Genomic DNA, 23,773 nt, shown 5'->3' on the forward strand with positions numbered 1-23,773 from the left:
AGCCACATTTGAATGTTAGCATGCTCTGAATTACTCTACTGCTAAAAATTCTCATTAAAAACGCAGTGTATTCGCCTATGAAGAGTTTATTGAAAACTGCAAGACGCAAAGTAATGTTGGGAGAATGCTGTGCTTTGGGTTAACTTTTGAGTGTGTTTTCTAACCCCTGCATATTAAATGATTCGTTCATACGCTGAAGTGTAAGATAATTTATACGGGAAAAAAGACAAATGATATTATTCTCCAGGCACAGCACGAAGAGATTTATGTTCCTAGTTTCATTTAACAGTGGTGGGCATTTTGTGTATAACTCACTACATGTGTCTTGTTAAATTCTCTTCTCTATCCCATAACAGTGGCAAGTCATTTTGAGTTATTAATCCAAGTATTACATTCAAATTTAACAACCTAATCAAGCAAAAATAAGTAGATTTGACTGTTACAACAGTGATACTCAAATAAAAGATCTTCCTTTTTTATATTGTATTTTGGTGTGTAACAATACATCTACTCAAAAAAACACAGTAGCATTCTCAATTTAAAATTCAGGGCTATTACTTGAAACCAGCATGGATTATTCCATAAGTTTAAATCTCTGTAATATTTAGCAGTTATACTGTAATATTTCATTTCTAATATATTCTTCTATGCATTTTTAATTTAAACAGTGAAACAAAAGGACCAAGAAACTATTCAATTATCAGGGAAAGAGAATCATTTCCGTTTGAATGAAATGGTGGTTGTAACAATATTGATCATTCTGAATTTGAACACCAGGGTTTATAATCTTTTATTTGAACTTGGATCTGCTAACTTCACTTACAAACCAGCATTTGTACTTCAGATGAAAAAAAAAAAAAAAAAAAGACTGGTTCTTTCATATCCACAACATGTAAAAAATTGAAAAGCAAATACTAGAAGCAAAATAGTTAGCCTTGAACTTTGTGTGCCCAAAGGAGAAAGGGAGGGGAAAACTTTAATATATGAAATGTGCAGGAAGCCTTTCCATTTGTCTGTGTGTGTTGTTTTCAAAAGATAGAATGCTAACAGCAATATCAAACTGTTTTGGATGATCTTTTTTTGTCTTCTGTATTTCTGGAAATGAATATGTTGCATTCAGTGTTGCATATTAAACGGCCATTCCAGGGAATATGATGGAAAAGAAAGAAGACGTCCAAATGTGGAATTGATGTTTTCATTCTGACTTTTAAACCATTAAAAAATATTCTAAAAGGAATCATTTGATCATTTTATAAATATTTTTAAAAGGGGACAGAGTTATCCAGTGTGTTTTTCTGTCTACGCATCAAAATAAATCTCCATTGAAAAAGTACTATTGATATATAAGGAAGCAATAAAATAGAGCTGTCCAAGCCAGGCTCTGATTCAGAGTCAGCCATTCACTTATTTCTTAGCCTTGGGCAAATTGTCATTATTTGCTATCGTTGCTGAAATGGACAGAAATATAGCTTAATAAATAAGAGTGCTTAAGGCTATAATCTTTGATGTATTTATAAGCAAATCCCACAGAAGGCTGTGGGTCTTTATCTGAAAAGGGGCAGATTGGACTGCATGGTAACATCTTTGAATTCCATGGTCTTAAAGGGGAAAAGAGCAACATTCACGGGTAGCTAAGAAAATTTCCCAGCATGCAAGACACGTAGCCAGGACTGGGAGGCTCTGGAAAATAGAGCAACAGACATCAGACTCCATCATCCCCACCTTCACCTCTCTCACCAATATGGACTTTGAAAGATGCATTCCAAAGAAATACTGTTTGGAGCAATGCTTCTTGTTGCCATTTGCACTACAGGTAGTCCTTGACCTACAACCACAATTGAACCCAAAATCTATTGCTAGGTGACATTTTTGTTGGGTGTTTCCCCCCCATTTTACGACCTTTCTTTCCACAGTTGTTAAGTGAATCATTGCAGTTGTTAAGTTAGTAACTGGCTTAGTGAATCTGGCTTCCCCCATTGACTTTGCTTGTAAAAAGCTCACAAAAACTGATCACATGACCCCAGGGCATAACAACAGTCATATATATGAACCAACTGCCAAGCTTCTGAATTTTGATTGTGTGACCACGGGGATGCTGCAGCGGTGAAAAAGTCACTTTTTTCAATGCCATTGTAACTTTGAATGGTCACGAAATGAATTCTTGTAAGTTGAGGACTACCGGTAACTGGGAACATTTTTGAATATTTGGGGCATCTGTAATGCAATTCTACTGAGGGTTTTTTTTTTTAAAGCTCCCTCATTTGGACTTCTCACTCTTTATAAGATGCATAATATGATCATAATTTTTATAATCATTTTTAATGGTGACTGTGCCTTATTCATTCATTCATGCATGCAGCCATTCATTCATTCATTCAATATTTATAAATATCCATCTCCATCAATGGGCCTAGGTAGCTTGCATTTAAAAAATGGTGGTTTACTATTCAAAATACTATATGTATTTACTACTTTCCTAATTAAGGTTGTATGCCAACTGGAATCACTTTCTTGTGAGATGGGCAGTTATACAAACATGATAAACAAATGAATTGTAAAAGGAGTCTCTGAAATGAGTCTAATGGGGTGCATGGTTCAGTTTGTGCCTGTGGCTAATAAGTGTTAGAGTGGTGCGTTCATTGGCAGCTAGGATTTTGCAGGGACTTCCATAATGGAATTGTTCTCCTGGAATCCCATAGAGTCCCAAGGATTTTTGGATGGACAGGTCTAGAAAAATCCTCTTTTGATAAGTCTATGATATGACAAGGGTATCAAATTCTGGACTATCTGGGGTCAAAATTGTCATTACTCTCAGTGCAGGCATTCAGAGGTTCTCCAGAAATGGTTTCCAGCTTTGCAAGGAAGGGATATAGTTTATCGTTGAAAAGAACTTGTCCAATTTTTGAACAAATAGAACAAATGCCATCTAAAATTTACAGCATTGAGTGTGTTAAAAATCAGAAAGAAAGGAACCAATCATCCAGACAAAGGTCTTTGAGTACCTAAGCCCTTACATGTTTTACTTTAATCCAGATCATTCAGCCATATTTCTGCAGCAGAACTTCCACTTATGTCTTCATCTTAAACAGCCAAATGGTAGGTAGAGTAGTATGCTGAAAATAGTTATTCCTTTTGAATTTGGGCTGTGCAAATTTTGATTGGATCTTATCCACATTCTCATGAGAAGGAAAGAAGTTGAAATTTTTAAAAAATATAGTGGTGGTGGTGGGGAGAAAGAAATGACAGATTGACCAATTACTGATCTTGACTTAAGTACCAAATAATAATTATGAAAAATAGATATTTATCTCATAAGGAAAAACCTTGAACTTTTCATGTTCTGGGTAATATAACATAACTGATTTCAGTGCAAAGGCTAAGTTGGTTAAAGCACTGTCTCATTTTTATTTGTTTATAAATTACCTGATTTGAGAACCAATTACTGTACTTTTGACAGAATAATTGGAAATATAGAACTCTGACTCTGTAAAGTAGGTAAACAGAGTAACAGAAATCTAAGTTAATTTGCTAAAAGAGGCTTGATTTGTTTGAAGGTTAGAGGTTGCTTCCAACGTTTTGAAATTTTGAAGGTTGCTTCCAATATGTTTTACAAACAAGATTCCCTAGAAGAGAGGTCTACAACCTTAAACTGTCAAAGAGCCATTTGGACCCATTTCCCAGAGAAAAGAAAACACTGGAAGCCACAAAACCTGGGTGGGCATGGCCAACTCAATGTCACTCATTCCCACCCAGTCACATGACCCATCCCAGCCACCAGGTTTTGTGGCTCCTGGTATTTTTTTTTCCTCTGGGAAACAGGTCTCTCTCTCTCTCCCCCCCCCCCTCTAATCTCTCTCTCTCTCTTTTTTTTCTCTTTCTCTCTCCTGTCTCTGTCCTCTCTCTGTCCTGGTCTGGTCTGGCTGCAGCTGGCATTCCACATTGTAATGGGTTCCAGGAGGAGGAGGAGGGGACACAGTCTCTCCCATTGTGAAGCACACTAAATTTAAGTGTGCTGTGCAAGGCTTTGCAAGAGTTTGGGCCAGTCCTGGAATCTGGGGAAGGCTCTGATGAGTGCTCTGTGTTGGAGGCAGAGATGGAGCCAGGGCTATCTGACAGTTATCAGCTGCCTTCGGAGTTGGAGATCAGTGGGGCAGAAGAACAGCTAGAGCCAGTTCCCAGTGTGCGCATGCACAGAGCTGCCAGGAGAAAGGAACAGTTATGGAACAAGGGCCAATTCAGGAGTAAAGGCTCAGGTGGATGGTGAATGGCCCCTCCCATCCTCCCATAGGGAATAAAGATGAGCGAAGGGGAAGTGATGTTTGCAGGAGACAATTAGTTCAATTCATTAGGGTGAAGATCTGTTCCTGACTTCTTGCCAAGTAATTGCTGCTACAGTGTGGCATTTGAAAGATATCAACCTGGCAACTCTCCAAGCCTGATAAAGGTCTGTAGTTGTGAAATCTCTTAAAAGACTGTTGGCTGGGATTTTGCTGGAGAGGAATTCACTTTAACCTAAATAAAAGTGTTTATCGGGACAAGGAGTCTGCTTCATGATCTTGGGAAGCCTAGGTCAGAACAACACCGGCTGACGCTGCTGCTCTCGCTGCCTCCATGGTTGCTCACTGCTCTTGCAGAGCCTCGCACAACACACTTAAACTTAGTGTGCTTCACAATGGGGGAGGCAGGCTTTCCCCCTCCTCCTGGAGCCCATTATGACATGGAACATTGGCTGCAGCTGGCCCAGCCAATGTCTCAGGGTGGAGAAAAGTCGTGCTTCTCCCCCAGCAGCCAACAAGGGCCAGAAGAAGAGGCAAGTAGAGGAGCACTTTGCTCCCACCCTGGAATACAGAATGAGTCTCCATCCACCACCATCGCCCTTCCCTTTTCAGGCGAGGAGTGAGTGAGAGGGGAAGGCGAGAGGTGGCGCTAGCCAGTGTGAGATCATCCAACAGGGAGCCGCAGGATAGGGCCCAAAGAGCCGCATGCAGCTCTAGAGCCACATGTTGCCGACACCCGCCCTAGAAGTAACCATTATTTATTGTTCTGTTGTTTGAGCAGCAATTTAACCTTTATCTATCCTGGTTTATACAGCTGAGTGTCAGTGAAACTAATTGCATTAGAAAGGGCCACCAAACTTCAAAGGCTTTCGAATACATAAATAAGAGCAGCATTTAGACATTGCTGAAATAAAACATATTTTTAATCTTGTCACACCCCATGTAAAAACATGGATTTAATCAGAACACAGCATAGAAAAACAAACACCTGTCTTATGCTCATAGTTTCTCAAAGTAAAAAGGCAAAAGATTCAAGCCCCAAATAACTCAAATAATAATATAATCTTTATGATGGTGACTTAGACTAGCATAGTTATTATTTATAGGACTTATTTTGCTGCAAAACTGTGAACGAGCAATCAATAGCAGCAAAGAGATTTTGTTGTCATGTATATTTTTACAACTTAGAGAGATGGTAACCTCATTTATAGCAAAACCCCTTAAAAGCCTTCCTCCATATAAAGATAAGCTGACCACTCCACTCCACTAGTATGTAATGCTAGTTTTGCCATTTCTGATAATTATTGGAGGTCAAATATACTATTACTGATGCTACTTTTGGCATTTGAGATAATCTATAAAGAAAATGTTTCAATACATTTGTGAAATATTGGGCTCAGTGCTTTGACTGTGCAATTCCAGTTTTTAAAATGTCTGAATTAGCAATCCCCACTTGCCCAAATAATATGTCACTTTGCCTGTGATCCTATGATTCCCCCTGGAAGATCATCTTTAAAGGGCCACTAGAAAGCTCAGATTTCCCTCTTCTAAACAGGCAAAATGTCAACCACTTCAGAGAATGATTAATCTCTTTATAACTTCTCTGAGAAATTGTAGACATCTCTGCAATGTCTTCACTTAGATCAGAGGTCTTCAAACTTGGCAACTTGAAGACTTGTGGATTTCAACTCTCAGAATAGCTGGAGAATTCTGGGAGTTGAAGTCCACAAGTCTTTAAGTTGCCAAGTTTGGAGACCCGTGACTTAGAAATCAGTATCCAGATGTTGAAGAGGAGGAGAGAAAGACATACCCAAGGTTCATGATCTACAGTAGTTACAATAGTTCATTTAGTGAACATTCAAAGCTACAAGGCACTGAAAAATGCGTCTTATGACAGTTTTTCACAGTTACAACATTTGCAGCATCCCCATGATCTATGATCAAAATTCAGATGCTTGGCCACTGGTTCATATTTATGACCATTGCTGTGTCCCAAGGCCATGTGAACCCCTTTTGTGACCTTCTGACAAGCAAAGTCAATGGGGAAGCCAGATTCATTTAACAACTGTGTTACTAATTTATCAACTGCAATGATTCACTTAACAACTGGAGCAAGAAAGGTTGTAAAATGGGGCAAAATTCATTTAACAAATGTCTCACTTAAAAACAGGAATGTGGGGCTAAATTGTGGTCATAATTGCTCCTTAGTTAATAGTAGACAATGCTAGCAATAGATGCTAGCTATTGGGTGAGAAAAAATATTCCAGTTGAAAGAAGAACAAAATAAACAGGAAGAAAAGAGATGCTGTTACTTTAGTCCTTATATCTTTTGGATCTTCTGGGTTCCTTTATTAAGCTACTCCCCATTACAAACTCATCTGGAAATAAGATCTGTTGAACTCGGTAAATCTTAGTGCTGAATAAATAGAAATATTGCATCCTCGAAGCCTAGAATGAATTTTATTCTTTGACTCTCCAATAAAGGAAACCTGTTTAGGCCAACTCAATACACTTTAGTTTCTATAATTTTTAAGGGGTGTGTTCCAAATGAATGTCTAATGGATACTTTAACAGGCAATGCCAAAGACTGCAAGTAGTACCTTCCAAATATTACAGTTTTTGTCCCCAAGGAATTCACCCACATATCCTTATTACATTGGTTTGCAAATTGCTGTGAACATGGGGTAATGAGTTTGTGGCATTGCATATGTTGCTGAATTCCAAGCATCTTCTCATGTCGGACCATCCTTATGGATGTCAGGATGTAACATTCAACAACTAGAATGCCACCAACTGCCTTTCTCTATTCTAAGTCATAATTATATCTTGCTTATTGGGGGAGAGGGGGGTTGTACAATGTGTGAATCCAGCTATTATAGTTTTAGCATTATTTGAATCAAGCTCCTGTAGACTAGTCAACCATTTAAAACCCTTCCCCGAATGTGAAAGATAAAGCTATGTCCTTGGTAAGGCCACACTTGGAATACTGCATTCAATTTTGGTCACCACGATGTAAAAAAGATGTTGAGACTCTAGAAAGAGTACAGAGAAGAGCAAAAAAGAAGATTAGGAGACTGGAGGCTAAAACATATGAAGAACGGTTGCAGGAACTGGGTATGTCTAGTCTAATGAACAAGAAGGACTAGGGGAGACATGATAGCAATGTTCCAATATCTCAGAGGCTGCCACAAAGAAGAGGGGGTCAAGCTATTCTCCAAAGCATCTGAGGGCAGAACAAGAAGCAATGGGTGGAAACTAATCCAGGAGAGAAGCAACTTAGAACTAAGGAGAAATTTCCTAACAGTTAGAACAATAATCAGTGGAACAACTTGCCTCCAGAAGTTGTGAATGCTCCAACACTGGAAGTTTTTAAAAAGATGGATAACCATTTGTCTGAAGAGGTGTAGAATTTTATTAGAGTTTTGCACTGATAATTCAGCGTCAGAAAAAGAAACACAGATGGCTGATGCTTCATTTAACATCTTTGTAAACATAAGTAGATTTTACAAACCAGTTGTAGATTTCTCCAACATGGAGCAAACTCAAACAGAAACATGTTGCAAGTTCAGAGGAGAGCTCCAGTCTTCAGCAAGCAAGCAAGTTAGTTTCATCTTCAATAGACAGACTCAGAGCTCAACATAGCTGCAGAGTTGCAGAGCTTAACACAGTTTCATGCCTAGGCTACTTTTAATTTCAGTTTCCAGCCTATCTTCATTGGCTGATTTAGTTGCTATGCCTATTCATTGGCTGACCTTGTTACCAAGCTCTATTCCAGTTCATGAATATACCGACAGGTTTCCTGCCTAGGCAGGGGATTGGACTAGAAGACCTCCAATGTGCCTTCCAACTCTGTTATTCAATTGTAGTCTATTCCTTGTGATGTGAGTATGCTTGTTTCCTAAAGTAATACAATACATTAGCTGGATTATTCTCCAAAGCACCAGAGGGCAAGACAAGAAGCAATGGATGGAAACTAATCAAGGAGAGAAGCAACCTAGCACTAATTCCTTCATTATTATCTGATTTATGAATTAACACATGCCCAAATGTGTATGCAGCAGAGACACAATGAAGTCAGCAGATTTTCTTTTCTTTTTTTTTTTTAAATAAATTTTATTAAATTTACAATTAAAAACATATCGACATTACATACACAAAGGAAAAAAAAAAAAAAAGAACACTCGGTCTTACAAACTGGAAAGAAAAGAGAAGAGGAGATGTAAAAGAAAGAAAGAAACAAAGGAAGAGAAAAGAAAAAAGAAAAAAAAAAAAGATGCGGTTTAAAAACAGACAATATCCTTTTTGACAGTCTGCAAGATCCAATTCTCCTACCTTAATTTGAATACATTACATCTTATCGATATCTATGCTTAAATTACCCATTGTCCATCAGCAGATTTTCTGGTAATATAAACAACAATTGAAAAGAGCAGAAGGTTGTAAACATATGATAGATGATGTACAGAGTATCTGAATATAATAACCCCAAAAATATCCCTTTAGCAGAACTTTGACAGACTTGCATAGTTCTACTACATAAACATAAAGATTTATAAAAATATTTATTTAGGTCATACATGCATAAATTACAACAAAGTTATTTTTTATCACCATCATAACTGCAAATGTGCTCTGTAGAAGACATCATGATGATGATGATGATGATGATAATGATAATAAAGATAACTGTAAATAGTCCCTGCTTTTGTGATTTTGTAGGTCTTTAAAGCAAAAGGAAAGGTAAAGTGAGATCGTAAGTACAGTCACAGTTTCACCTAATGGCTGCTTCATTTAATGACCAAATTCCCAATTCCAATTGCTTGTAGCTGAACCAGAGGTTCCAGTTGTTTGCTCGGCTCTCAGAATAGCCAGTGCTTTGCTTATAATAAAGCATCTAGCTATGGAGAATGCTATCCTGTAGTAGCATTGTGTTCTTTAGCTTTAGGAAGGCTGCAAACAGTGGTTCTTCTCACTGATAGTTTATCTATCAATATAATTATTTATTTGTTTGTTTGTTTGTTTGTTTGTTTATAGAATTCTTTATTGGCCAAGTGTGATTGGACACATAAGGAAGTTGTCTTGGTGCATATGCCCTCAGTGTACATAAAAGAAAAGATACATTCATTAAGAGTCAAGAATCATAAGATGAACAGGAAAGAGGCATACTCTGTGGTTTTTCATACTCACCAGCCGAATTGATTGTCTCCTCCTAAAAATAATACCCTTGCCTGTTTTTACTTTTGAATATTAAGCAAACAATGGCAAGACCTGCAAGATAGAGCACATACTCAATAAGCTTTGGTCCCATGCATGATAGTTCTTTCCAAGGAAGAAGCAATGAGAAGAATGTTTACACATGACCAGGAATAACAACCCAAATTCCATAGTGCATACATGTAAAGAAGTCTGTTATCCTTCTGACGATAAAGTGCCTTCTAATATGTTAGTCTGTTCTAGACTGTTCTTCTTTTTTCAAAACCAAACTTCAAATTGTTTTGATGCCCAGCAAAATGGATACAAACCCAGGTCTCTTGCCATGTCCTATGCAAAATTATATGGACAGCTCTGTCATTCTCGCTTTCAAATCTTGGCAGAGGGCTTTCTTGAGTCAGTTTCCTATACATGTTTTAAATCAATGATAGATTAGAAATTAGATAACTCATGTCATGTCATGTGATATTATAACTCATGTGATCCCTTTCCATATTTATCATACAAATTTATTTGGCCTGTTTCCACTCCTAGGTTACTTTGACTGTTTCTGAATATTTAGCAGTTTTGAGATGCCTGGGTTTAAATCAGGGCTGTCAAACTCATGGCCCATGGGCCAGATGCATCATGCATTGGCCATGCCCATGCCCAGTTTAGCGAAGGGGAAAAAAGTCCCAATATGTCATGTGATGTTACCATGACAATGCGAGTTTGACACACAGACACACAGAGTTTAAATCATCTACACACAATAATTTAAATATTATGAAAAAAATTAAGAGTAAACATTAAATTGTCATTTAGATTTATCTCTTAAATTTCTGAAGATTTGTTTATTTTTTGTAATGGGTTATTATATTTCTCTGTATCAAATGCAAACACAGTTTGATGGTTAATACTCATACTAATAATAACAATAATCATATTTCCCATCATTTGTAGCACAGCAGTGGTTAAATATTTCTTTTCTTCCAAGAAAGGTTTCACGTCTCCTAAACTAAGTAAAAGCTTTTTTTAAAAAAATGATATAAATGTTTTGACTGGAGATGGGCAAATTGGGATCAATTTAAATGAGACATTTGAAGTAATTTGGAAAATCAATCCAATTTAAATGTTCAAATAATTTAGAAATTCAATCAAATTTGATTTGGATAGCTGAATATATTGGGACCAATTTTTCAAATTGGACTTAACTTCAGTTCATTTGGCTAGTTCAGATGATTATAATATGTGTTATGATGCTGGGAAAGCTTCCCAGCAGAACTGAACTGATTTGGGCAGACATGCTTCACTGATGAATCAAATCAATCTATTAATTTGATTCGTATAATCAATTCAGTGTTCTGAATTCATCCAAATCAGTTAATTATGCATACAAGATTAATATGAAGAAATGAATGGTTTGAAACAATGAATATTAAAAAATATATTAATTATTGGTGTTGTTTTTTTTTTAAAAAAAGCAAGTTGCTTTAAAACGTCAATAAATGCTGTTATTGCTAAAGTTTACTTGATGTCAAAGGTTATGGAAAAGCAAACATTCTGTTCTTTGGAGAATTTAAATGTTTGGTTTGTGAGAACAACATATTTTTAATTTATCTGAATAAATACAACCTTCATTTTATTTCTTTGTTTGTTCACAACATATATGCTGTTCCATTTCTGGAAACCCTGAGCAGCTTATAATATTTACAATGTATTAAAAACAAAAATAAATTAATTTAAATGTAAACAGACAATTCAATGCATTTTTCTCATTGCCAAGTATCTTTCTGATACTAATCACCATTATGTCTAACACAATAATGCAAATTAGCTATAAAATTCATTTTAAAATGGAGCATAATAGGGATAAGGCAGTTTTGTAATTATGAATATTTTGTATTGAAGCCAGAAAATAAAATAGAATAAGTAGGGAAATTGGGCTGGTTTCCTTTGTTCAGTTATGTTGTTGTGTTGCTGTTGTTGTGTTGCTGGCTTCATGTTAACAAGTATTATTGTAAACAATAGCTCAGGAATCATAGTTTCCACTATGAATTTGAATCCTTTTTGGGAGAGGCCTATTATTTATGGAATCTTTAAATAAATCTCAATGAGTTATATATCACTCATGAAAATAATAGTATTCCTTCCTTGTCTCTGTGGTCTGACTTTTCTTCTGATAAAATGATATGATGTATTGTACTAATTATAATGCTACATGAGAACACACCATGCAAATTAAATACAGTAGCAATGGTACCCTAACAAGGCAAATTCTTACAAAAATGAGGTCAAGCAAAAGTGAACTCAGGGTCCTCAACTCCATTCAACTTTAGGATATGAATTTATCCATGTCGTCTCTCAGTGTAAATGTCAGTCCCACTAAATCAGAGGCTGATTTATACACTCTTTGTGCTGTTGACCCAGCTATTTTTCCCCCTCAGCCAAACTGGATCCCTCTGTAAATGTCACAGTAGCTGAACACTGCCGAACTGAAGGGATTGAAATAAATCACTCAAAAAAAGAAAAACAACGGTATTGCTTTTCATTAAGAGACAATACAAACCTATGTTAAAAAGCTGTGACATTCAACAAAGCAAAGATGCTTCTGTTTCTACTCATGCAGTTCCTGGTTAGAACAAATGTTAAGAGGTCACATTTGAAGTCACCAGAGCAACTCAGTAGTTTATCAACCTCAATGCTATCATATTGTTTCATACAGCCTTTGAAGGTTTTGACATGAAGGTGCTGGATCTGCCATGGTTTGGTGCCTTTACTCCATATTTATTTTGATTATTCTTATTTTGAAACTACCAAATCCAATTTATCAGATCCTTGTTGTGGGTTTCTGCTCCATCTGGGAGGTAGGCTTCAGATGTCCTTTTAGAGAAGCTTAGATACTGAACTGGGCTCTTCACACATCATCCTTATTGAAGCGTGCAAACCAGTGTCTGCATTTCCTGAATCGGATGAGGAGAGCACCTCTTTCTCCTTCTGTCCTGGCCACTTTTTACAGAGGCATGATTGAGACCGTTTTAACAAACTGCATCACTGTTTGGTTTGGTGGCTGCAGTGCCCTAGAGAGAAAGTCCATTCAGAAAGTGGTAAGGACAGCCGAGAAGATTATAGGAAGCCCACTTCCTGTTATTCAGGATATTATCAGCATTATGTGGTTAAAGCTCAAAGCATTGTTAGGGACACCACACATCCACTTCATGGTGTGTTTCTGTTTCTCTCCTGTGGGACTAGATTTTAAAGTATTTCTAGTAGGACTACCAGATTCTTAACAGCTTTTTTCCCTATGCCATCCATCGGGTAAACTCACAAAATTCGTTTTTCCCACCATGTACATTTATACATCTGAATTAGATTGTGTTGTTTCTACTTTTAATACAGTATATATGAGTATATGCATAATTCTGTATTTATTTATCTTGTCATGTTTATGTTTATATTAGAGTTGGAGACCCTTTGAGAGCTGTATGCAATGAAATTTCATTTTAATGTATGCCGATTAGTGTATATCAGGGGTGGTATTCTACCGGTTTGTCCCCGTTCAGGTGAACCAGTAGCTCCCAGGATCATCTGTGAGCGAAGCAGTTCGCTTCAACGAATCAGCTACTGGGCCCACCTGCCCGCCCCAGTTCTATACTGACCTTTATTTCCTGGTTTTGAAGCTCAGCTGCTTTGTGCAGCCCAGTGGATTGACACACGTCAGCTGTTTAACACACATAGAGAGTGCAGGATTGCAGGAAAAGGTCAATAGCAAACCCTCTGCATGCATGCATGCGTGCCCACCAAGCCATGCCACAAAACCAGTGGTAAAAAATTTTGAAGGTTAGTCTAAGTCTAAATGAGAATGTGCCACATCTAGGAATGAATTATTGGCTCAGCTTGCTTTGCCAATGGTGTGTCCTCTTCCAGCTTTCCTGCCCCATCCCTAATATCACTCAGAACAAACAAGAACCCTTAACTTGGACCTGTAGAATTACAGAGGCAAGAATCTCTTTCATATTCTTTTTACGCTGCCCAATTATCTCTGGAGAATCACTTGTGCAACAACAGAGAGAGCAGTCACAGTGGCAATGATCAATGCTTTACCTTTGATTCTGACTAAGAGGAGATATAATAACATCTCTTATGCAGAATGTTTCAGCACCTCTCTTTGCATCTCTGCAATTGAATCAGTAGGTCATGTTTTTTCTTTCCCATTTCCTCTGCTGTGCTTGGCATGCAAAGCCCATGCCTGCACTTCTTATTCATTGCACAGGCAGATATGATACTTCTCTTTACTGATTTCTCTGCTACTAAGAATGTAGTGAAGTTTTGCATAATTGCAGTTGTTAGTAAAAAAAAATAGTTGCTTTTATTTTAATGCTTGCTAAGGGCACAGAACTCCATCCATCCATCCATTCATTCATCCCGATAACATAATTTTGCTATGACATCTTTACTAATCAAGTTTTACCCACATTATTATCTGTCACCTCCTGTCACCTGCTTCCTTTTGTGCACTCTATAGAAATTTATTTTGAGTCTCTAGAAAAATTATTTTAAAAAGCAAAATCCACACATGTTAACTATTATTGGACTGGTAGGATTTTTAAACTCCCGTCCACTGATAGCTCTTTGGCTTAAGTGTAGATTTCTGCCTTTCTGTTCAGAGGATCACAGACACCGAGAAACTTGTGTTGTTGTTGTTTTCTGATTGCCTAGTAATCTTTATTTTGCATATACGTATGCATTAAACTCAAGTATCCTTGTAACATGGTAAAAGTGTAACATGGCGAGAGTGGACAATATGATTTATTCTGGTGAAAATGCTAAGGACAATAATAGTAAAAATGGTGGTTCATGATCTTTTTGTTATTCTTGATGCTTGTCTTCTAGTTTGTTACTACACATAACTCTCTCAGAAAAATACAGATTTAATCTAGATGAACACACAGCACAATGCTATAACAGAGTCATAGATTTATCCTGTTAAATTGCCTATAAATATACATCTTCTCTTAGGCATCAGCTTCTTTTCATGTAAGTCTCCATCACCCCAATCACAGACTGATTATAGATTGTTTTATAGCTTGCTAGCTTTTATCAACAACCTCTTTGTTTTCCTTTCTTCATCTTTGTAGCTTTTGTGAGCTTTATATTTTTCCATTTTGACAGTTGTAAAAGATAAAAACATTTTTAAAGTGTGAAATAGCATTAAAATGGTATACTTCCTTCTTATTCAGCCTCATTATTTGTGAACTGTGGACAACAATTTATTAAAGAAAATGATGGAAAAAATGTATTTTCTGCATGCATCAAAGCCCATTCTCCATACCTAGAAAACATTACAAAATGTTATTCTCCAAACAGAACTGTGGAAAAATCCCTCAAAAACAACAGCAAAAAAACCCCATAGATATGTAAAAGCTCTTAGTATATGAAAAAGTCTGCTCCATATTTATAAACAGCTAATAGAGGAAACCAAGAGAGATGATGGAACCATGATTAATGGAGGGCCATCTCTATGGTAAACCTTTAATGGACCAGTAGGAGGAGAAATGTCCATCAAAATTAAATCTCCATTTTGTCTGAATTCATATATTTTATAGAATACATTCCATCTGCATAATTATGTAATTGCTGTTTTATTTTGATTGATTTGACATTATTGACATATGACAAATAGATGGAAATGATGTAAATTATATCAATTAAGCAGACTGCTTCAGAAAGAACAACTTCATTTTTGGTTTAGGGTGGAAGTAAAATTTGGTCAGTACTATCCGAGTCTTTTAAGTGGAATTAAGCCCTTGCTCTCACTCTATTCTTTTTTTTTTTTTTGAACATCTGAATCCCAACATTATATTGATTGATCACCTGATTTTGTTGCTATCTTGCCATGTAAGGAAAAAATGGATTGAATTGTGACAAATAACAATAAATGCTGGACTTAACTATGCAAAAACAAATAATGATGAAGTATCCAGACTTTGGGATGGAATCATTTCTCATCGGCTTGAGGAAAGCATTTTCACTCTTTCCCCTTCTTTTGGATCACTCAGATGCTGAATTCAGAAAGGGCACCCTGTGAGACCTCCTATTTCACTTTCTGCTTCTGTATCTTGATATTCAGAAATTAAAATGAAGTGTTTTTCCCTCCTGATTCTTATTCCCATGGCAGGAGCACAGAGATCTACTTAAATAGAAGTAATTCCCCCCCTTTCTAAGAACACAACTTGCACAATGTATAGCATCAAAACTGGACAATTGCCTAACATATTAGCCTAATAAAATGAGAAGTTTTACTCCAATTGCTGGCTTCAAAACCAATTGGAATTGATCTTCTAAAGATAACAGTGGTTCACATTATCACAAAAGAGCAAAAGGCCCATGAAAACCAACCAACCTCCTCTCCCCTCCTCTCTTCCCTCCTTTCCCTTCCCTCTCCCTTCCCTCTCCCTATCCTCTCCCTGTCTTCTCCCCATCATCTCCTTTCCTCTCCTCTCTTGTCCTGTAGACAACAGGAGAATGTTCAGAAACACATTAATCTTAATGACCCAGCACTGGAACTGAAATCAAGGAGAGGTATATTACTTGCTGGTACAAAAGGCACCTATTGCTAAGGATTATGATTAGGATTTGATGTAGTCTAATTTGAGTTTAGGAAATGATGAAAACTATATTACATAAGAATATGTAGGGATACTGCAACTCCTGAATACCAGAAAATTTAGAATTTTCAATTTTTTGCAACTTATAGTACGAAATGTAAATACATGTGTACCAAAGATACTACTAGAGAAATGAATGCACAATTTTATCTTTACAGTGAAAGCCTGTATTCCGTGCTCCCCCTTTTTTTAAGAAGGAGAAGGAGAGAGGAGAGGAAAAACAGCACATTACAGTGGAAATCATATGCAGGCTGATGATAGTTCTACATTATGATGGTTGAGGGAGGGAAGGAGAGCAGGGGGAAACGCAGCTAACAAAAGTAGCCTAAGTGTATTTGCTGGCTTTTGTCACCTTAGCTTTTTCAAGTGCTAAATGAAAAATGTGCATGCAGAGAGTGTTGATTAGAAAAGCAGAAAGTACATGAGCTAGGTCAGAGTCTTTCTGTGGATATGCAAAGGCTTGAAAAGCAAATCAGAAACAGGAAGTCTGGCTCATCCTTATGTTTACCTAAGATAAAGAAGAAGGATTGAGCAGAGAGTTCAGGAGGTTCCATTTCAAAAGCCAGCTTGCTTCATCTGCATTCTGAATGGAACTGCAGCAAAGTGTAACCAAATGTTGAAAAGGACTTGTTGAATCCACCCTATGACATAGTCTCTGCCATATGTGCTTGTCTGTACAAGGGAAGCAACATTTGCCTACAGATTCAAGGAAGAATTGCTAAGGATGTGCTAAGTATTCATATATAATCAAACTATGTTTTTCTAATATATTTAGATTAAACCCCTGTACAATATTCAGGATGACGAGAAACATATTTGTGGATCTTTTTCAGATGGGTCTTCTTAGTCTATTTTTTTAATTGGAGTGGCAGTGAACAAGTAAAAATACAGATGTCAATCTCAAAACATAACAGATATTAATGAAAATACTTATTAAATGAGGCTGGTCCAGCTCCACAATTCTAGCAATGGAATGGAAATTAACAAATTTTTAAAGATCCAACTTGTTTTCTTCTTCAGATCAATGAAACGATTAGCTCTGAATTAAATTAAGTACATTGTGTAAAGGTATAGAAATGTCAACTTGATTGGTTATTGTTCTGTCCTCACTACACATTAGTCTGTGTGCAACTTGACATGCAGTAAACCCACCTATCTTTCAATAAAATAGACCATGTGTGTACATCTAAATGATCTCTTCCCCCCAAAAAAATATTGACTAGACCAACTTATGTCTGTCAGGTCATACTTTGCTAATAGCCTTTCATTGATAAAACCATTAAAATTGCCATTAATTTTTCATATCTTGTTTATTTCAAAAACAGATAGAACATTAGTTCACACTTAAAGATGTCATACCTGGATTATGCTAATAGTTGATTGGTAGGCTTTTCCAACTATGATGTCCTTGCACTAGTTCATATCCAGAAGAGTTTGCTCCTAGTTCTGTCTAGATATACTCCTATTTCTTTTCTTTTCTTTTCTTTTCTTTTCTTTTCTTCTCTTCTCTTCTCTTCTCTTCTCTTCTCTTCTCTTCTCTTCTCTTCTCTTCTCTTCTCTTCTCTTCTCTTCTCTTTTCTATTCTATTCTATTCTTTTCTACCTTAATTTTGGCTGAATCTTTAGAAGTTGTATGCATTTAAATTTCTAATGCTGACTTTTCAGGCCATGCATAAAAGACCAACCGGCCTATTTGAACAACCCGATTCCAATTCATTTTTCCTGTGTGTTCAGCTTGATTGTGTGATAAGTTTTTCCTCATGTTAAAATGACCCTTTACGGTATAGGGCTTTTTCCACTTAACTTCCTGGAATCCATTCTCCCTTGTATTTCATTTTATTTGAAGAAGTCAAGTTAAAAATGCTTCTTTATGTAAGATCTTTATGAAACTGGAAAAACCTTCTTTCTCATGATTCACTAGAGATTTATATTTTGGTTGTGCACTGTTAATCATCCTGCATTAGCAAATGCCTTGCATTGAGTATTATATTATTTTATTGCAGGTTGTACCATATATAGTATTTTGATTTTCCTGTTCTGCACTTAGTTTTATTTGCTCACTACCATTACTAAATAGTTAACATTTAGTTTCTGATAAAATTTCACATTTATGATAACAAATTCAGTCCCAGGATCTTTGCACTTTTACGTAGTGAAAATCTCAAACGTTTCTGTTCTCTTTTGTATGCAGGTATTGCTTCAAGACTCGAGACTCGCATGAGTCCTCTGATGCCAGCTCAAGTCACCAGGGTAGCGGCTATCTCATCACCAGCTGTGACGTTCATGGCAACCAATTTGGTGGATCAAACATTAGCAGGTGTGTTTATCTTTCACTATACTGATTATCCCGCTAAAGCATATGCTGTGTATTTGCATACATTTCAACCAAATTGTTTCCTATGTTGTACAGTAATGAAAAAAACCCTCTGCTAAACAGAAGCATTTTGCAACTGAACTAAATCTAGCATGGTTATGCAGCAACTGTTGTAGGATTTGCATCAGTTGAAGAACAGAGGAGGTTTCTTTTTCACAAATTCTATTCCAGAATGGACCTTTTTTTTTTTCCCTTTTAGACCTTGGAATTAAAGAAGTGAATTTTTTTTTTCTTTTTTAATAAATAAGACCAGAGCAGTAACATTTTAAAACTCTCCATTCTTACAATGTCAGCTGGAAAGGAATACCTCTGTTTATTAGAGCAGATGTATTATAGAAGCCACATCTGCACTAAAATGTGTTATCACAGTACAGGAATGAATATATTTGTATCTATATGGTTTCTGTGATGACTGAGCAATTATTTGATTCCTCATAATTCCCTTTTACCTGTCATCATATTATCATATCCCTTTTTTGTCTTTCTGGTCTTCAGATCACCTACTGTAACTAGCCAGCTGCCATTTAGACACACAAACTGAAATTGGTTTTTTCCCCCCCTCTGAATTATCTTAACTCTTTACTACCTTTTCTATAATTTTAGCTTTTTTTCCTCCTCTGGCCCAAGATGTGGAGGTAGCAGTCTGGCGGGTGAAAATTAGTGATTCTTCAAATGTTCAATTTGCCAGATTCCAATATAAAATTGAATTGATTCATGTTTCCTAGACAGCACCTGTTATTTTTTTGCAGTTGTCTGAATGTTGCAAACGTTTAAACTAGTTTGCCTTAATTGCATACAGAGCACTGCTCACCAGAACAACTAGACACAAGAACAATTTTTTCCCAAATGCCATCACTCTGCTAAACAAATAATTCCCTCAACACTGTCCAACTATTTACTAAGTCTGCATTACTATTACTATCAATCATCATTCCTATCACCCATCCCCAGCCACTTGTGACTGTATGACTGTAACTTTGTTGCTTGTATCCTTACCATTTATATTGACTGTTTCCTAGTATGATTTGATTGCTTATTTGTACCCTATGACTACCATTAATTGTGGTACCTTATGATTCTTGATGAATGTATCTTTTCTTTTTATGCACCCCGAGAGCATATGCACCAAGACAAATTCCTTGTGTGTCTAATCACACTTGGCCAATAAAGAATTCATTCATTCATTCAAGAGAGGATGTAATTGTCTTAAATTCAGATGGACTATTTTATTTCAATGGAAGATCATAGCTTGGCTTTTCAACCGTCAGCAATCAAAGATTTCAGTAGATACTAACAAAACACTTTTGTGTAAGTTAAAATATTTTGTCTCATGTGGAAAACTTTAGGACAGCTTAAGAGGCTCAATGCACTTGTTTTGGTGCATTTTGGTCAAAACCTGGGGAAAAGCCAATATTACCTAATATAAAACCAATATCACCTAATATAAAAGCTGGTAGCAATGTCTTGAGTATGTTCATAGGACACATTGATGTAAGTCTGATCATGCTTTACTGAATTTACCCAGTTTTGTAACTGATACACTGAAGCATACATTAAGTGTACAGGTAGGCTTTGTTGTGCAATATACTACACTAAATTATGGGTTTGCCCAACATAGCTCTCTAAATTGGTTTTCAGTGTGCCTTATGAACATGTTGATTATATAACACTGTTTAGATCAAATTGATAGTTGAAGGAAATAAGACAAAGGCATTGTTCAAACTCACATTCAAGGTCAACAAGCTTAGTGAAATATCAAATGAATAGCCTTACTTCTTTTATTTTCCTCCTAGTAAATAATGCTAATTCCAAGAAACTGTAACTCTTAGTTAAATATTTGTAACTTAATTTCAGTATTTCCCATATTCCAGTTCCTCATAAATTTACGAATGCATAAAACTGCTAATATCACTACAAACACTTTGTAAGGCAGCTCTCTATTCACAGGTATTTTTGGTGTATTGATGAATAGATTAGCTTGTTTTATTCCAGTTTGTTGTCCCCAAAAATGGGCCTTAGTCTAGTGCTGAAGCCAATAAGTCCAACAGACAAGAGGAATAGCTTTTAGATTTTTTTAAATTGAATACTCCCATCAAATGGTTAGTGTGGTCTGCTGTCGTCGGGACGGGGGTGATTTTTTATTTTTTTTTATTTTTTTCCAAATCTTGTTCTATTGTATTTTATTAATTTATTTGATTCTTTTTGTTAGATTGTATTGTTTTTTATTTTTATTTTTTGTTTTAAATATGGCTTTACATTATGTAAGCCACCTCGAGTCGCCATGGGCAAATAGGTGGTAATATAAATTAAATTTAATAGATAGATAGATAGATAGATAGATAGATAGATAGATAGATAGATAGAGATAGATAGATAGATAGATAGATAGATAGATAGATAGATAGATAGATAGATAGATAGATAGATAGATAGATAGATAAATGGGTTCCGGCCTCAAAGGAACCAAGACCAAGAGCAGTGTTTTCCATTTACTTTTATACAGTTCAAAGCAAGAAGATAAAGAAATAGCATGATTACATCTCATTGGTTAAACATACATTCTTTACTTTATATGGACCATCAGGTGGACAGACCACCTTAAACATTTATTTGTTTGTCTCTTTCTGCTCTGCCAGGCACACAGCACCACATGCATATCTCTGTGTCATAATTTCCTGGGATGTCTCCACTCTCACCAGGATGGGCCTCTCCTAATTCCAGGGCTAATCCATCAGTTTACATTCATATTTTGCAGTACACATTTTAGTATATTTTCACTCATTGCAATTGTTTTAACTCTTTATTTTTTTTAATTAGGTTATAGAGTATTATCAAATACAAAAGTAAATAGAAGATGGGGGGAGAGGGGGAAGTGAAGTGAAGAAAGATAGGGTGGGAAAGAAAAAGAAACATTGACTTCCTACTCTCTCTGTTACAGTAAAATAAGGCATTAATATCAAATCATAGCTTTTTGCTTTTCCATAATAGTATGAACAAATCATTTCTATAAAGATCTATCAGTCTAATCTGTAAAACCCAAAATCAAAGTTACACTCGTTTCCACATCATTAATTGTTTTAACTATGACGCAGAGTTTGGAAGTGCACAATCTTCTGGATAACTCAACATTGGGTAAGATTAATTAATGATTGGATTTAGTAGAGTCTGAATTTCAGTTCTTTCAGATGCTGTCTGTTGCTCCTCCTTCCTTTCAGTTTAGATTGGAATCTACCACATTCAATTTCTTATGCATCTTAATATACTCTCCACCTCTTGCTTTGTTAAAAAGCTGCACCAGTTTCAAACAAGACTTTCAGCATATCAACTGAAATAATGCATTGGGAATGTAAAAGAGCCTGCCCTTTTAGACTTAAACAATAGGGACATCTGATTCTGTTTGTATATTTCGCAGCTGCACCTTGTTACTAGATACCTTGCCTAATCCTGTGCCAGCTTAAGTTTACTGCAGACTTTTGCAAATTGACAAACAAAATATTTTGCTAGAGAAACTGTGACCACAATATTGTTAGCATGTGGGTTAATGTGGTAGAAATGCATGCTTTAGAGATAAAGCTTTGACATTTTTACGTGTATGGTTCAAATTGTTTCAGGTTGAGTTTAATTGTTAATTAGAATTCCATTCTGGAAATTATGATCAGTTTATAGGAATGAAATATACTTTATTTCCTTTTGCTGTACCTTTTGATGTTTGGGTACATTTTGTAGAACCTGAGAAACACATTTTTTTTTTGGTGATTTCCTAGATCATTGTAGAATAAGGGATTTTTTTGTGGGGGGAGGTGCTACTTGGAGTTTTTGGTTTAATCCAATATTACAAGCAGCACTTTTGAGATGGATTTATGTTATTTAAAGTTTTGAATTTCATGATTAGTAATTCAGACTCGAAGGTGATATCATCAGGAAGAAATTGAACCATAGATGCATTTGAGGCTGCTTTGATAGCATCTCACATAATATACAGACAATTGTATGTTCCACTATGACTGTTTTTCTAGCCATAGCTGCTAATCCTTTAGTAGAGCTATCTACAGATCCCTTGCATTCCAGCCTTTTGTCCAGCCAATATAATCACACCCAGAGCTTCCTGATTAGGTTTTACAGACTGAGTATCTGGATAGAGACAAGGAGAAATGAGTAGAAAGGAAAGGATGGAGTCCAAAAATCAGCAGGAAAGAGGAATATCAACATATCAACACATCAAGTTGTTAGGTCTGTTTCTCACAGCAATAATTATAGAATTATTTCTGAGGAGAATGCCTTTCTTGGATTCAACAATGCAACACATCTAGCTTGGATTGGGCCAAACTATTCCCAATGGGTCTGGCCATTTCCGGTTCATTTCCTGTCTTGGGAAGTAGTATTGGAATATTCTGAATTTTGAATCTTGGAGATGTGATGGACCAGTACTGCTTTCCAGATGATAGGTACAGGAAATGGACATCTCCACAAGATCTCCCAATTAGAAAAAAGGGCCTTTACTCAGTTCTCTCATGGGTGTGTGTCAGGGGCCAGGATCTGGATTCAAACTCTGGTTCTGACAATGTTGCTGCAGCTCAGTCAGTGGATAGTCAGCCTCTGGAATCTTCAAGCCATGATTCATCAAAGAAGGCCAAGCAATCACAGGCATCTTCTAATCAGCTGGAGCAGTCAGTCAATGAAGGTCATCAGCATCAGACTTTGATACAGTACACACAGCTGCAAGCAGAGCAATAGCAGTCAATGAGGCTTCTCACTAGGCAAATGGCAGGGCCACAATAAATGTAGCAGGCTGTGTTCAGGAAGATTTATGTAGCTGCTGTGTGTTCAATCTTTGTTGGAAAGAACCATTTGAAACCCAGTTTGTGATTCTTGTTCCTTTGTTTACTTATAAATCCTTGAGTATTGAATTGGCAGGCAATCCAACTTGGTGCTGTGACATCTTGGACCATTCTATGGCAGCGTAGACTTCAAACAGATTTATTCAGGCAAGACCCTTTTGTACAGATCCTGATTTACAATCTTGTCTACTGTTATCTCCTTGATTCCGTAGCAACTGTGTCTGGATGTGTATGCCTGAAACCTAGACAGAATAGATTGGTGTCTGGGAAGTGCCCCCCTTGGTAAATCCAAAGAAGCTTCCCTAATACAGGTACTCCTCGACTTATAACCACAACTGAACCCAGAATTCTAGTCATTAAAGTTTTTGCTGTTGTTAAACAAGGCACTCATGCAATCCTGGTCCTCCCCCACTACAGTCATTATGTA

The 23,773-nt window shown here is 36.5% G+C and overlaps 1 protein-coding gene across 2 annotated transcripts in view; it reads left to right on the forward strand.

Annotated features, from left to right (window-relative positions):
* TCERG1L (transcription elongation regulator 1 like) overlaps positions 1-23,773 on the forward strand; it is a 184,201-nt gene that overhangs the window by 95,248 nt on the left and 65,180 nt on the right. For both annotated transcript variants that reach the window (XM_026670660.2, XM_087964295.1), the window contains exon 5: positions 18,326-18,451. In XM_026670660.2, the coding sequence (XP_026526445.1) occupies positions 18,326-18,451 (126 nt within the window). The remainder of the gene's footprint in view (positions 1-18,325; positions 18,452-23,773) is intronic.

This window comes from Notechis scutatus, chromosome 4, assembly GCF_049901735.1.
Source record: "Notechis scutatus isolate UNSWTSFEM ecotype Mainland chromosome 4, rNotScu1.2, whole genome shotgun sequence".
Classification (NCBI taxonomy): domain Eukaryota; kingdom Metazoa; phylum Chordata; class Lepidosauria; order Squamata; family Elapidae; genus Notechis; species Notechis scutatus.